General features: G+C 37.5%; 2 protein-coding genes across 3 annotated transcripts; both read left to right on the top strand.

The window, feature by feature from the left end:
* The first annotated feature begins 700 nt into the window (after positions 1-700).
* Positions 701-3,745, top strand: LOC17886905 (probable glycosyltransferase STELLO2). The gene is made up of 3 exons (XM_006290572.2): positions 701-2,718; positions 2,811-2,937; positions 3,042-3,745. The coding sequence occupies exons 1-3, from the start codon at positions 1,031-1,033 to the stop codon at positions 3,519-3,521; spliced, it is 2,295 nt and encodes a 764-aa protein (XP_006290634.1). The 5' UTR covers positions 701-1,030; the 3' UTR covers positions 3,522-3,745.
* Positions 3,746-4,988: 1,243 nt separating this feature from the next.
* Positions 4,989-13,445, top strand: LOC17887363 (villin-3). 2 transcript variants are annotated; one of them, XM_023782068.1, is made up of 25 exons: positions 4,991-5,127; positions 5,307-5,332; positions 6,253-6,359; positions 6,559-6,658; positions 6,823-6,891; positions 7,009-7,245; positions 7,333-7,510; positions 7,672-7,804; positions 7,951-8,110; positions 8,188-8,338; positions 8,425-8,525; positions 8,614-8,772; positions 9,264-9,332; positions 9,406-9,474; positions 9,560-9,697; positions 9,909-10,037; positions 10,186-10,333; positions 10,459-10,469; positions 10,544-10,684; positions 10,772-10,897; positions 11,299-11,361; positions 11,546-11,647; positions 12,037-12,253; positions 12,528-12,754; positions 12,849-13,445. In XM_023782068.1, the coding sequence occupies exons 3-25, from the start codon at positions 6,304-6,306 to the stop codon at positions 12,960-12,962; spliced, it is 2,898 nt and encodes a 965-aa protein (XP_023637836.1). In that variant the 5' UTR covers positions 4,991-5,127; positions 5,307-5,332; positions 6,253-6,303; the 3' UTR covers positions 12,963-13,445. The 2 variants fall into 2 exon arrangements, with proteins under 2 accessions (XP_023637837.1, XP_023637836.1); XM_023782069.1 differs by lacking the exons at positions 12,528-12,754; positions 12,849-13,445 and adding an exon at positions 12,381-12,503 and having other exon boundaries at positions 4,989-5,127.
* The last annotated feature ends 888 nt before the right edge of the window (positions 13,446-14,333 follow it).

The following is a 14,333-nucleotide window of genomic DNA, read 5'->3' as shown; positions in this document are numbered from 1 at the left end:
TTGGAAAAACCTATTTGGTATAGGAAAACCTATCGACCAAAGCAGTAGCTCACAATGTAGTGACAGTACTTCCGCTTGTAGCGACGAAAGCTCACAAGATGTTGCAAGTAAGCAGAGTTTAGCAGAGTAAACGTCGGGTAGATCTCAAGGTTTAGCAGAGTTTTATCCTCTGATTGAGTGTCGATTTTTTTAGAAGTATGAGCTTTATTTTTTGTTAAGGCCTGGGATGTCTCTTTGATCTCTAATGTGGGTGTGTACTTAGAGCAGAATCCTCTTTGTATTTGTTAGCGTCCGGAATTTTCCCAAGTCCCTCCCTGTATCCCCCACATTTAACCTATCTAACAATCAATATATATCCATTATTTTGGTACATCCACCTTTTAGAATTTAGATTGAGCTTTGAAGTATGTGTATAGACATTCAATGTGCAAAGAACGATAATAAAACTACTATATGAGGAAACTTACTCTGGTCTTAACAAAATTATTGGTATTAAATGTAATTATTGAACGCAATAATATTTTTCTTCCACATCTTGAAATAGCAAATGTGTTATTATCTATCAATCTATCATTAAGGCAAGAAATGAAGATAATTTAAACAAATAAATTAGATAATGAATTATTACTTTATCTTCCATGTGATGGCTTGTCCGACCCTACAGATCAGCTCTTTTAGTTGCTGTCTCTTTGTGCATAGAACTCATAGAAGGATAGAATAGATCAGTGATGTGGGCATTGTAAGTTCAGTAATCAAACGTAAACAACAAACAAAAGAAGGGAAAAATATTAAGAAACTCCCAAAAAGGGGAAGACATTGACCTCACAGCTGATCGAACGACTTAGCTTTCGCAGAGTTTGCATTGGATTGAAGCATAAGCAACCTCCAAATTCCGACAACAACCGATTTGCAGAGTGTATCTGTTTGTTTGTCCTGGAAAGGAAAATTTACACTAATCTTCTATTGTGTGTGATCTTAAATTCGTCATCTTTCCTTCTGGGTTTTGGAGGTTTTTAGTTGCTTGAATCTGATGTTGGTTCAAGATCGTGTGGCTCCTAAGCCACCAAAATCTCGGATCAGAGAGCTTCCTAGCCATCGATTCGTTGAACCCAAAAACCTAGATTTCTCGTCGTGGGTTTCAGACAATGTATACAGAATCGTAATCTTGTTCCTCTTCATCGTCACTGTTGCTGCCTTCTTCTTCCTTTACAACACCACCGACACTGCTTCTCTCCTTTGTTTCCAATCCCAATCAACTCAATCGATTCAATCTCTCACTCGTCCTCAAATCAACTGGAACTCGATCCAGATCGTCTCCGACAAAACCTCACCTTACTCTAGTTTCCGTACGGAGAAATGGATCGTTGTGTCGGTGACCAAGTACCCAACGGAGGAGCTCAAGGGTTTGGTGAAGATCAAAGGATGGCAAGTTCTAGCGGTCGGAAACTCTTTAACTCCTAAAGATTGGAATCTCAAAGGTGCGATTTTTCTATCTCTAGATGCTCAAGCTGAGCTGAATTACCGGATTTTAGATCATCTGCCTTATGATACGTTCGTACGCAAAAGTGTCGGTTACTTGTTCGCGATTCAGCACGGTGCAAAGAAGATCTACGATGCGGATGATCGCGGTCAAGTGATTGATGGAGATCTTGGGAAACATTTTGATGTAGAGTTAGTTGGAGAAGACGCTAGGCAAGAACCAATCTTGCAGTATAGTCACGAGAACCCGAATCGAACTGTGGTGAATCCGTATATCCATTTCGGGCAAAGATCGGTTTGGCCTAGAGGTTTGCCATTGGAGAATGTAGGCGAGATCAATCACGAAGAGTATTACACTGAGGTTTTTGGTGGTAAACAGTTTATACAGCAAGGGATTTCAAACGGTTTACCCGATGTTGATTCTGTGTATTATTTCACTAGGAAGACTACTTTTGAACCGTTTGATATCAGATTTGATGAGCATTCTCCTAAAGTGGCGTTGCCTCAAGGTATGATGGTGCCTGTGAATTCTTTCAACACGTTGTACCATTCCTCAGCGTTTTGGGGGTTAATGCTTCCTGTTTCGGTTAGTTCCATGGCTTCGGATGTTCTTAGAGGTTACTGGGGACAAAGGCTTTTATGGGAGCTTGGTGGTTATGTTGCTGTTTATCCACCAACTGTTCACCGGTATGATCGAGTCGAAGCTTACCCTTTCTCCGATGAGAAAGATCTCCATGTCAATGTTGGTCGTTTGATCAAATTCTTGCTTGCTTGGAGATCAGATAAGCATAGGTTCTTCGAGACCATTCTTGATTTGAGCTTTGTTATGGCTGAACAAGGGTTTTGGACTGAACTCGACGTTAAGTTCACAGCTGCTTGGCTCCAAGATTTGCTTATGGTCGGTTACCAACAGCCTCGGTTGATGTCACTTGAGTTGGACCGCCCACGAGCAACCATCGGTCATGGAGATAGGAAAGAGTTTGTTCCTAGGAAATTGCCTTCGGTTCACCTCGGGGTCGAGGAGATAGGCACTGTGAGCTCTGAAATTGGGAATTTAATCAGGTGGAGGAAGAATTTTGGGAATGTAGTGCTTGTAATGTTCTGTAACGGACCTGTGGAGCGGACTGCTCTTGAATGGAGGTTACTTTACGGGCGGATTTTCAAAACGGTGGTCATTTTGTCCTCTCGGAAAAACTCAGACCTTTACGTCCAAGAAGCTAAACTCGATCACATTTACAAGTAACTAAAGAAACTTGCCTATAATCTCGGTTTTCAACCTATTCTTTTCCAGAGTGAGCTTTCTAACTGTAATTCTGTTATACACATTTCAGGCGGCTACCAAAGATATTTGATCGGTACAGCAGTGCAGACGGGTTTTTGTTTGTTGAAGATGATACAGTTCTTAATTACTGGAATTTACTTCAAGCTGACAAAACTAAGCTCTGGACTACAGACAAGGTACTGCTAAAGTAGCTAGTATCTCGGGATAAACATACTGTTTGGTTTCGATTTGAGGAGTTTTGGTTGTATTCGGTTTGATCACATAAGAGTCTTTTTTATAGGTAAAGGAGTCATGGACAACAGTGAGACCATCTGGGAATGCCGATTGGTATTCGGTGCAGGTGAAATTAGTAAAGAAGATTGTCGGGACAATGCCGGTAAATTTCCAAGTCAATTACAAGGAAGCCACAAAGAAGAACGATGACACAGCCTTAACGATGTGCAGCTCGGAAGTGTTTTATGTCCCTAAACGTTTTGTCTCAGATTTTACAGATCTTGTTAATCTTGTGGGAGATATGGATTTGCATTATAAAGTGGCTGTGCCTATGTTCTTCCTATCGATGGATTCGCCTCAAAATTTTGACCCGGTTCTAGGTTCAATGGTATATAAGTCAGAACCAGCTTCGTTAAACACTTCTTTGAGTTTGTATTCTGCGGAAGCACCTGCGGTTCATCCATGGAGCATATCGAGCGAACAAGATTTCATCAAATTGGTACGGGAGATGGCGGAAGGTGATCCGCTTCTGATGGAACTGGTATAGTGATTCAAAAATATGAATAGTAGATGCAGCAATGAAAGGATGTTTAGAAACAGATTTACCCATTTGCGTTATACAAAAATCGCTTCATCAAATTCTTTTTGGTTCTTTCCTTGATGTAATTTTGCCAATGTAATCATATAAATTTTCATCATTTAATATGTTGTGAAGATGAAAACTGAAAAGATCACTCATTGACTTGAACAAGACTGTGTTATTGTGACGCTTATGTTATGCGCATTGCGAGAACGGCAAAACACAAAGGTTCCAATTTCCAAACATACTGTAGGAGATACCATGTCATACAAATATATTATCTATCTACTCGGTGTTATTTTTTTTTATTTTTTTTGACGGCATCTACTCGGTGTTAGTCGAGTGACCTTATCATGTATCCTGATGGCTGATGTAAATTTATTTATATGACGAATCTACTATAGTATTCTAATATCCATTTTTTATAGTTTATACACATCGTTGTCAGATGCTTCGACCAAGCAACAAAGAAAGTATTAATTTAATAGGCCAATCAATAACATTTTACATAATTAGATCATATATTCAAAAGCATATATGGGATATGTTGACTGCATGAGCAATGAAAACGACCAATTTCTAAATTTTTTTCTTTCTTTCTTTTGAGTTGTCATTGTATTGCCTTCATGATGAGTTGGCTTTTTGCTTCTTGATGTTTGTATACTTCTCTTTTCTTGAGAAGACGATATGGTATTTATCGTAAAGACCTTTGGGAGGTTAGCACTTAGCAAAAAGTAAATAATATTATTGGGGTGAGGTAAGTTGGTCGGCACCGGCGGAGATCTGGTGACCGCCATCATCTCTGCACGTACCACTCTACTTCTGTTTTCTTAATTATAAAAAGCCTAAAACGAATATATAACATGTACGACGATATATACCAAAAAAAAAATATTTATATTCTTGTGCGAGTGGCTACACAGAGCCAGGAAAAAACGAAATATTATTGTAGTTCTATGATGATACGCAAAAAAAAGTTCATATGCATAAACGAATAGGGAGCTACAATGACAATGTAATTCTTTTTAAAGATTTTGTATTGTGTTATGCCTATTCACATGCGAAATGGACCCAAATGTCGTCTTGAAATGATGATGGCTTTTTTAAAATAATAATTGATATATTGTTATAATATGTTACAAAGTTTGTGTTTTATTCCTTTTTCTGTTCATGTTCGAGCTTTTTAACATCGTGTGCCAAGTTCAATCTCAGCATGATACAGTATGTGATTTTCATCTTCTTTTTACTTATATTTTTAATAAACATCGCTCTGAAAGGATCAAAGACATAAAACGGAAAATTAACCTATGCGCTACCAAAAAAAATGGAAAATAGTTACAAGGTTAAATAAAATAAAAAAAGGAAAAACCATAATTTTTGTTGTATCTTTAAAGCTCTTGCCTGAATAATAATTCATCATAATAGAGTCACACACTCGTCTTCTTCTTTCCTCAAACTTATATGTCTCTCCTTCTTCGTCTTCCTCGCCTCGTCTACGCATCACTGTAAAATCATAAATCTCCCACGCAACTCTGTTCTATTTGGATAATAAAGCAAAAGAAGAATATAAAAGGTACATAGACAGTGAGAGACGCTTATAACACAGCGCACGTCTCCTTAGTCCTTCCTTTCAATTATTCAATTTTGCTTCCCCCTTTCTTTCTTTCTTCTTCTTCTTCTTCTTCTTCTTCTTCTTCTTTGTTTTCATGTTTTCTTATTCCTGATCCCTCTCCATCTCTTTTTCTTTCACAGTGCTACTCAAAGATCTGCCTTTTCAGGTATGTGGGTTTGTATGGATCAGCTGATTTCGATTCAATTCTCGTTTTTCCTTCTTCTTTCCCTGCTCTCATGAATTGGATCTCTGTGTTTTTTTACTTGAATCTGAGTTTCTCCTTCTGCTTAGTGCTTGATCTCTGCTTAATTTGTCTGTATTGTTTCCTCTTAATTATCTAATTAGTTGACATTCTGGCTTCTGTTCAATCTATTCCTGGAAATCGCTTTACTTAAGATAAGAGTTTCTCAAAACTAAGACTTGTAGAGCCATAGCGGATAAGAAACCAGAGGGGAACACTTTGACGAACTACACGGTACACTGATCATTGGAAATTTTCTCGATCTCTAGCTGACCCAAATCTTCAAACCAATAAAAGAGCTCCATACAACAAGATTTTTGTAGCTGTGTATGCTACTTCAAAGGTCGATCACAATTTCATGTCTTGGGAGTTGTCTTTTGAAGCAAGTGGTTTGTGGTCACTATAACATGGCATCCTCGAGCTCTACATGGATATTATGTGTTAGGAGTTTAAAAAGTTTTATAGCCTTGCCACTGTATTTTATTGGATTACTACTGTAATTTGGTGGCGGGGATATTCATAGGAAGGTTTGATTCGATATTCGTAGAAACTTATCTTATAAGAGTTCATAGAGTTCACAACCGAGCTTTTTGCAAGACATGTGAAACTCCAAGTGACAGCAAAACTCCAGTTTAGAACCTCTCTCCTTTAGGAAGCACAATATCTTGAATTGTTTCCAGGCAATAATCAATTGTGGGAGAGAACTGAGTATTCTTACATATGATTGTCATTTTGAAATTCAGTTATAAAAGCCTGACCTTTGTGTTGCTATTTAGTGATCTATAGGGTCCTATCCAATCTCTTACCCTCTTGTTTTTTTCTGCTTGCTTTATGTTTTTTGGCAGGTGGTTTATGTATTTTTCACATAAAGGAAGAGATTGACCATTGTATACAAAATGTCTGGGTCGACTAAAGTACTGGATCCTGCGTTTCAAGGAGTCGGGCAGAAACCGTATCCTTTCACAATATTTATTTTCCCGCTTTGCTTTAATATTAGTGTAGGTGGAGCAATATAATTGTTTCCTGCTGATGAGCGGAAGTACAGAGAGTAAAATGCAATTTCTTGTGGGTATTGCTTTTGTATACACTAGTTTGTTGGAATTATTGAATGTTTTACTGCTGTCTGGAATGTTGAACTTAACATTTCTTAGAGGTACTGAAATCTGGAGAATCGAAAATTTTGAGCCAGTCCCAGTGCCGAAGTCTGAACATGGAAAGTTCTATATGGGAGATACTTACATTGTCTTGCAGGTTTGGAACTTTTTCCACTGTTCTTCACCCCTTCTCAAAAAAAGATTATAAAACAATACCTTGCTATTAGCTTACAGAACAGAAGAAAATGTTTACTTGCCTGATCATATGTATAAAATTTATGCTTCTTTTATCTTTCACACTTATCGTCTTTATATGTGCAGACTACACAGAATAAGGGGGGCGCTTATCTGTTTGATATACATTTTTGGATTGGTAAAGATACTAGCCAGGTACTCTTTTCGGAGTTTTTAGCATGGAAGCATATATATTACGTTCTAACTTTTTGTGATTTGAAGACAAGTAAAGGTGAATCACCATTATTACTAATCTGTGAATAATAATTTCAGGATGAAGCTGGAACAGCAGCTGTCAAGACAGTTGAACTTGATGCAGCTCTTGGAGGCCGAGCTGTCCAATACCGTGAAATTCAAGGTCATGAATCTGACAAATTCTTGTCTTACTTCAAGCCTTGCATTATACCACTAGAGGGTGGTGTTGCTTCTGGATTTAAAAAACTTGAGGAGGAGGAGTTTGAAACCCGGCTGTATACCTGCAAAGGGAAACGTGCTGTCCACTTGAAGCAGGTTTCCTTTTCTGCAGATATTTGGAAGTGCTATATTCTCTTCTCATTAGTATTTACTAAGTGTATACTTATCTGTCTGCTTTTGTAGGTTCCTTTTGCTCGCTCGTCACTGAATCATGATGATGTGTTTATCCTGGACACCAAAGAAAAGATTTATCAGTTTAACGGTGCAAATTCAAATATCCAAGAGAGAGCTAAAGCGTTGGTAGTTGTTCAATATTTGAAAGACAAGTTTCATGAAGGAACTTGTGATGTTGCTATTGTTGGTAAGTTGTATTTGACGCATTGATAGTTACTTTGTGAATATTTTCTTCTTCACTGTTTTGGTCAGTTAATCAAGCCGTAGTTAAATGCTCAATTAAGTTCTTAAAGTGGTATAATTTAATGTGGTAACTCATGCATGTGTAACAATTTCCTTGCATAACAGATGATGGAAAATTAGATACAGAATCAGATTCTGGCGAGTTCTGGGTCCTCTTTGGGGGTTTTGCTCCAATAGCAAGAAAAGTTGCTAGTGAGGATGAAATTATCCCGGAGACAACTCCGCCTAAGCTTTATAGGTACTTAGCTTCCTTTTAATCTGCTCTATTGGTGTTCAGATGTTTTTTGCTCTAAACACTGTTGTAAATTAGTCATTTCGTTTTCAATAGTACTCATTTTATGCCTTATTTTATGAATATTGATTTATAGCTGCCCCCTTTTTTAGTATTGCTGATGGTCAGGTGGAATCTATAGACGGTGATTTATCCAAATCTATGCTGGAAAATAATAAATGCTACCTTTTGGACTGCGGTTCTGAGGTATTTATCTGGGTTGGCCGAGTAACTCAAGTGGAAGAGAGAAAAACTGCTATCCAAGCTGCTGAGGTATAACTAAAATCGGCCAACTTGCTTAGCCATAGAATATCTGAGCATCAGTTCTCATTTTTTACCTTCTTCTCCAGGATTTTGTTGCTAGTGAAAATAGGCCAAAGGCAACACGCATAACCCGTGTTATCCAAGGTTATGAGCCGCATTCTTTCAAGTCTAACTTTGACTCTTGGCCATCAGGCTCGGCAACTCCTGCTAACGAAGAAGGACGAGGAAAAGTCGCGGGTAAAGTTTTCTTTGATACTCCAATCATTAAAAGGAATGAGTGATCTCTTAGCCCTGACTTACTTTGGTACTTTGCTATTGTCTAGCATTACTTAAGCAACAAGGTGTTGGGTTGAAGGGCCTGTCAAAAAGCACACCTGTGAATGAGGATATTCCACCATTGCTTGAAGGAGGCGGGAAGTTGGAGGTCTTTTGTGTCTCCCAACTTGTTGTGCTGTTATTAGCTGAATCTTATTTGGTTATTTTCTTCTGAACTCATTAAGCTCATGTAATAGGTTTGGTACATTGATGGCAACTCCAAGACCCCTCTATCCAAAGATGATGTCGGAAAACTCTATTCTGGGGACTGCTATCTGGTCCTTTATACATACCATTCTGGTGAAAGGAAAGAAGACTACTTCTTGTGCTGTTGGTTTGGAAAGAATAGTAATCAGGTAATCATAGGAACAGGCGCATCTTTAATTTTGTATTAATATAAAAAGCAGTCCCTATTTCTTCTATTAGTATTATTAGCTCCTTTTTTAATAACTGGAAAGAGGATATTAAGAAATAATATATTGACTAAGCCGGCATGTTTTAGCTTATAAGACATTTTTTAAGTAAGCTTATAACCTGGTTGGGTCTGTATGATTGAAACCTGATTTGGTCTGTGTGATTTTATCTTCTGTCTGGGTATCAATCTTACAAGGAGCAAGATGTTGCAAAATTCATATTTGTAAATGTACTGCAGTTTTATTCTTTAGTTCTTGGGGGGGATGCTGTTAGTACTGTATTTTATTGTTATGAGTGTTGCCTCTCGACTTTTGAGGTAGCCAAGTTTGAGTACATATTGTGATGGATTTCATTTAGTCAGTTTATGGCTTTATGTATATATTGTAAACATGTTGAAATTAGCTGTCTAACTTTTGTTTTCTCCCAAGTTTAGGAGGATCAAGAAACAGCAATTCGTCTAGCGAGTATAATGACAAATTCGTTGAAGGGGAGACCAGTGCAGGTACCATGTTTTGTTATTGTAAGTAATGGCCACTAGCACTGAAAGATTGTTGAATAACTTGATCTTATTGTAGGCCCGTATATATGAGGGTAAAGAACCTCCACAATTTGTTGCAATTTTTCAACATATGGTGGTCCTTAAGGTATTCTTTTGATTGTTAATACAAGTTGATTGTTGCTGCAAGACAATTGTATATTGGTAACTGATGTAGTTACATTAAATTTTAGGGTGGTTTGAGCTCTGGTTACAAAAATAGTATGACAGAGAAAGGTTCATCTGATGAAACCTACACTCCGGACTCAATTGCACTTATTCAAGTATCTGGTACTGGAGTTCACAATAATAGGGCACTACAAGTTGAAGCGGTACTTTTCTACCTAACTTTTGCTCTTGCTGAGTGCTTTTCCTACTTTACACTGTTTTAACCTTGGCTACCAATTCGTGATCGTTAATGTTAGAATTTGAAAAGGATGCCTGGATGTTGTCCACTTTGTATTAAGAACGACTCATTTTACACCTTGGTTTCAGTATTCTGCCACGTATTATCTGTGACAATGTCTGCAATCTTTTCTGCAGGTGGCGACTTCTTTGAACTCTAATGAATGCTTCCTTCTGCAATCTGGTACTAACATGTTCCTTTGGCATGGAAACCATAGTACTCATGAGCAGCAAGAACTGGCTGCTAAAGTGGCTGAATTCTTAAAGGTAGTTTCTAATGACGTTATCGCTATTTTTTATCTTAGCGGAAATTGTCTTAGTAGAGGCTGTATAAGTTTTACAAACCTTATTAAACAAAAACTCACTCGTACTTCTTATCACAGTTAAATTTAATCATTTTTTCTTGCTAAGTCAGCCTGGGATTACTATCAAGCATGCAAAAGAGGGAACAGAGAGCTCATCGTTTTGGTTTGCACTTGGGGGAAAACAGAACTTCACCAGCAAGAAGGTTTCCTCTGAAACTGTCAGGGATCCTCACTTGTTCTCATTTTCCTTCAACAGAGGTAATTGGAATCGGGACCTCAATTATGAGGTCTAAGCATCTCTAATAGGCTCATATATGTTGTTGATAAACTTGCATATTCTAACTTCGTCTTCTTCTTTTCAATGTGTCTACATGGATCCTCAGGAAAGTTTCAGGTGAGAATTAAGAAACAATGTCCAACGTTTTTTTTAATCTAAATGTGTGCACGTTTTAACATTACCTTGCACAGGTTGAAGAGATTCACAACTTTGACCAAGATGACCTCTTAACGGAGGAAATGCATTTACTAGATACTCATGCTGAAGTTTTTGTCTGGGTTGGTCAATGTGTGGACGTGAAGGAAAAACAAACTGCCTTTGAGATTGGCCAAGTAATATGCTTCATAAATCTTACTTATCAGCATAATTTTTGGCTCCTCCTTTTCTATCTTGTTTGCTCAATGTACAGTTTTGTGCAGAGATACATAGATCTGGCTGGTTCCCTGGAAGGCTTGTCTCCAAAAGTTCCATTATACAAAATCACAGAGGGAAATGAACCCTGCTTCTTCACCACTTACTTTTCATGGGATTCTACTAAAGCTACTGTAAGGTTTTCTATTCCCAGATATATATATTTTGGGTTATTAGCATGAGAAGGGGGTCTATATTAAATAGGGTGCTTGTTAATGCGATTCTGTTAGAGAGGGTTTCGGAACATACTCATTTTAAAGGATAAGTTTTATACAACTGTATGCAAATACCAATTCTGTTTTCAGCACCGTTATACAGAATGACATGAGAGATCACATCTCAATTGTTAAAATGACCAGTAAGACTAATTAAAAGTAAGGAAGCTCTGCACTGATAGAGGAGGATAGATATACATTTAAACTGAGGGGAAGCTCTGCCAGAACACGTGAAATTAAATCTGATTTTCATTGACTTTTGTGAAAACTTTCTCTAGTTTTTCTCAAATTTAGCTTTGGTATGTTTACCTGTAATACAGGTACAAGGGAATTCCTTCCAGAAGAAGGCAGCATTATTACTTGGTACACACCACGTTGTGGAGGTAAACACTTAGTTAAGATGCTTACTGGGGAAGTTAAAGAATGTCTGTGTTGTATGTTACTTGTTTAACAGTAGCAGATAAGAACAGATGTGACGATGGAATAACAGCTGTTGATGCCTCTACTTTGTTATATACTATATTACATCCCTGAAATGTTGGTTTAGAATTTACCCTTCTGCTGCAGGATCAGTCTAGCAGTGGGAACCAAGGACCAAGGCAAAGGGCTGCTGCTTTAGCTGCCTTGACTTCTGCATTTAATTCTTCTTCCGGGAGAACAGGCTCTCCGGTAAATAGTCTAAGACTCTTATCTCATTTTTTCACGTTTCTACTAGATTCTTTCTGATACACATGAAGATATTGACATATCATGTGAACTGCCATGAAGAAAAAAGGCTCTGGATCTCATTTTCAATGAGTCGCCCTGTCATGGATTTCTCAAACTTATCCAAACCTTTTACTTGCCATTAAGTAATATATTAGGGGTTACAGCACATATTTGGTTGGAAACTCTTTCTACTTAGTACTTACTGATTTTCAGCTTAGGCACAGAACGCAAAACTAATTAGAAACTGGCTTTGGTAGTTGCTTTTTACTGTGGCATGTTTAGCAAATTGTAGCTACTAGTGTCCCATGTTCTTGATCAATTGACTTAGACCCTCGTTGCTTTAACTGCAGAGCCGAGACAGATCAAATGGAAGTCAAGGGGGTCTAAGACAAAGGGCTGAAGCTTTAGCCGCCTTATCATCTGCATTCAATTCTTCGCCATCATCAAATTCACCTCCACGAAGACCAGGATTGACAAGTCAGGCGTCACAACGAGCAGCAGCAGTAGCTGCTCTCTCGCAAGTTCTCACTGCTGAGAAGAAGAAATCACCTGATACCAGCCCTTCTGGTAAGTTCTTTACCGGTATTGATCTACTGCAGATGAGTGAAAGTATATATATCCGTAAGTACAAACCATACAAAACACAGGATATTTGAAGAAACAAAAGTAAAATTGTAGAATTTGCTATCTGCAGAAGCAGACTGTATGCTACAAGCTTAATCCTTCATGTCAGCATACTTTGAACTCTTCTGTAGCTTGAATTAAACAAGTGAGCTTGTTTTCCGTTTTCTTTGAGCCTTGATTTGAATACGGTGATCACTGTGAGTATATGTGGTTACAGCTGAAGCAAAAGATGAAAAATCGTTCTCAGAAGTTGAGGCTTCCGAAGAAGCTACTGAAGCAAAAGAAGATGAAGAAATTTCAGTTGCAGCTGAAGCGAGTGCTGAGGAAGTAAAACCAAAGCAGGATGATTCTGAAGCAGAAACAACTGGAGCAACCTTCACCTACGAACGATTACAAGCTAAATCTGAGAAACCAGTGACAGGAATTGACTTCAAACGCAGAGAGGTGAATGAGTTGACCCGATTTAGCTTTTTTTTTTACCTGGTCTTAATTTGAGCATAAATTGTCGGTAACTTATTCCCTAAAACCAATCAATCAGGCTTACCTGTCTGAGGAAGAGTTCAAGACTGTATTTGGGATGGAGAAGGAAGCATTCTATAAATTGCCTAGATGGAAGCAAGATTTACTGAAGAAGAAATTCGACTTGTTCTAAGAATTGTCCCAAAAAAAAAAAAAAAAGTCGCAGGTGGAAACATCACAAACATGCATAAATCTCAATGATCTCCTCCACTTCAGATATATACTAAGAGCAAAGACAGGATTTGCCATTGTGTCATTGGTTATGTATTGACCTCAGTGCTGCAGCTATGAAGACAATGAACAGTTCTTTCTTTTTTTGTTCTTTCATTTTGATCTTTCAAAATATTTCTTTTCTCATGGGTGGTGTTGGGATCCGGGTTTGATTCTTCGTATCACAAAATGATATGTTATTGTAATGATTGATACATCAGAAATTGGTGTGCATTTTTGTTTGTTTGGGGGGTTTCTTTTTGGATCAGGACAGTTGTGTCTTGTGTGGTTGGTGATGGTTAGTAAATTCTTTGGTTTGGATTTCACATTATTTTGATGAACAAAGTCTACTTGTAAACTCAAGAAATTTCAATGTATCAGAGTGTTCCTTTGGTTCGTTTGACAATGGAGACGCACCATTTGAATTTGTTGTACGTTCAGCTAAGCAAAGCTGTCATAGTACAATGACAGAAACGTGTGTTGAAGTAAATGCAGTGAAAATATCAGAATCATGAAGTGATCAGAAAAAAAAAGAGAAAGAATTTAAAGAACAACAACCACATTTATGTCTGACCTGGTCTCCACCAATTTGGTATCTTTTTTTTTTCACTGTGCCAAACAAAAAAATGAAGGAAAATAATTAGTTGGGAATCAGAATGATTACGTCAAATTTTTGATGCATTTATTTTTCAAGTTGGTAGTGATGATAATAAACACACACACACAAGATTCGTTGGACTCAAACACACTATATATAGTCTATAGTGCTCATAATAAATCTTCTTTTGGAAAAAAATTGGTTGTCACCTACACAAAATATTTAAGACTTTTGATAATAAGAACTGCATTTATAGTGTCACTAATTACACAAACTTAACAAACTAAATTAAAACATAAAACAACGTAAGAATCGCATTAAACATAAACTTATGTTAGTCAAAAAGTCAGAAAAATTGTTGTTTTTCCTAATTAATATTTACTGACGCGGATTAAATTCCATACGACTGATGATAACAAAAACACTATAACTAGTTAACTACTCTAGTCTCTAAACCTTAATGTATTGATTATGAAAAAGTTTATAAACGTCGTAACTTATAGCATAGGGACATTGATCTAAAAAAAAAAGAATCTAAAAATAGTGAAATTTAGAATTTACGTATGAATATGGTTGGGCAAAATGAGCGGAGGATGACGCTTCGAGCGAGACAGATCATCAGTGTAGCCCATATAAATAGAATACAGTCTTTGCACGAACTCTCTGTCTAAGCTATCTTATACATGCAAGGTCCAC

Source organism: Capsella rubella, unplaced genomic scaffold (genome assembly GCF_000375325.1).
Source record: "Capsella rubella cultivar Monte Gargano unplaced genomic scaffold, Caprub1_0 scaffold_5, whole genome shotgun sequence".
In the NCBI taxonomy this organism is placed as follows: Eukaryota; Viridiplantae; Streptophyta; class Magnoliopsida; order Brassicales; family Brassicaceae; genus Capsella; species Capsella rubella.
This window is presented reverse-complemented; position numbering and strand designations above follow the sequence as displayed.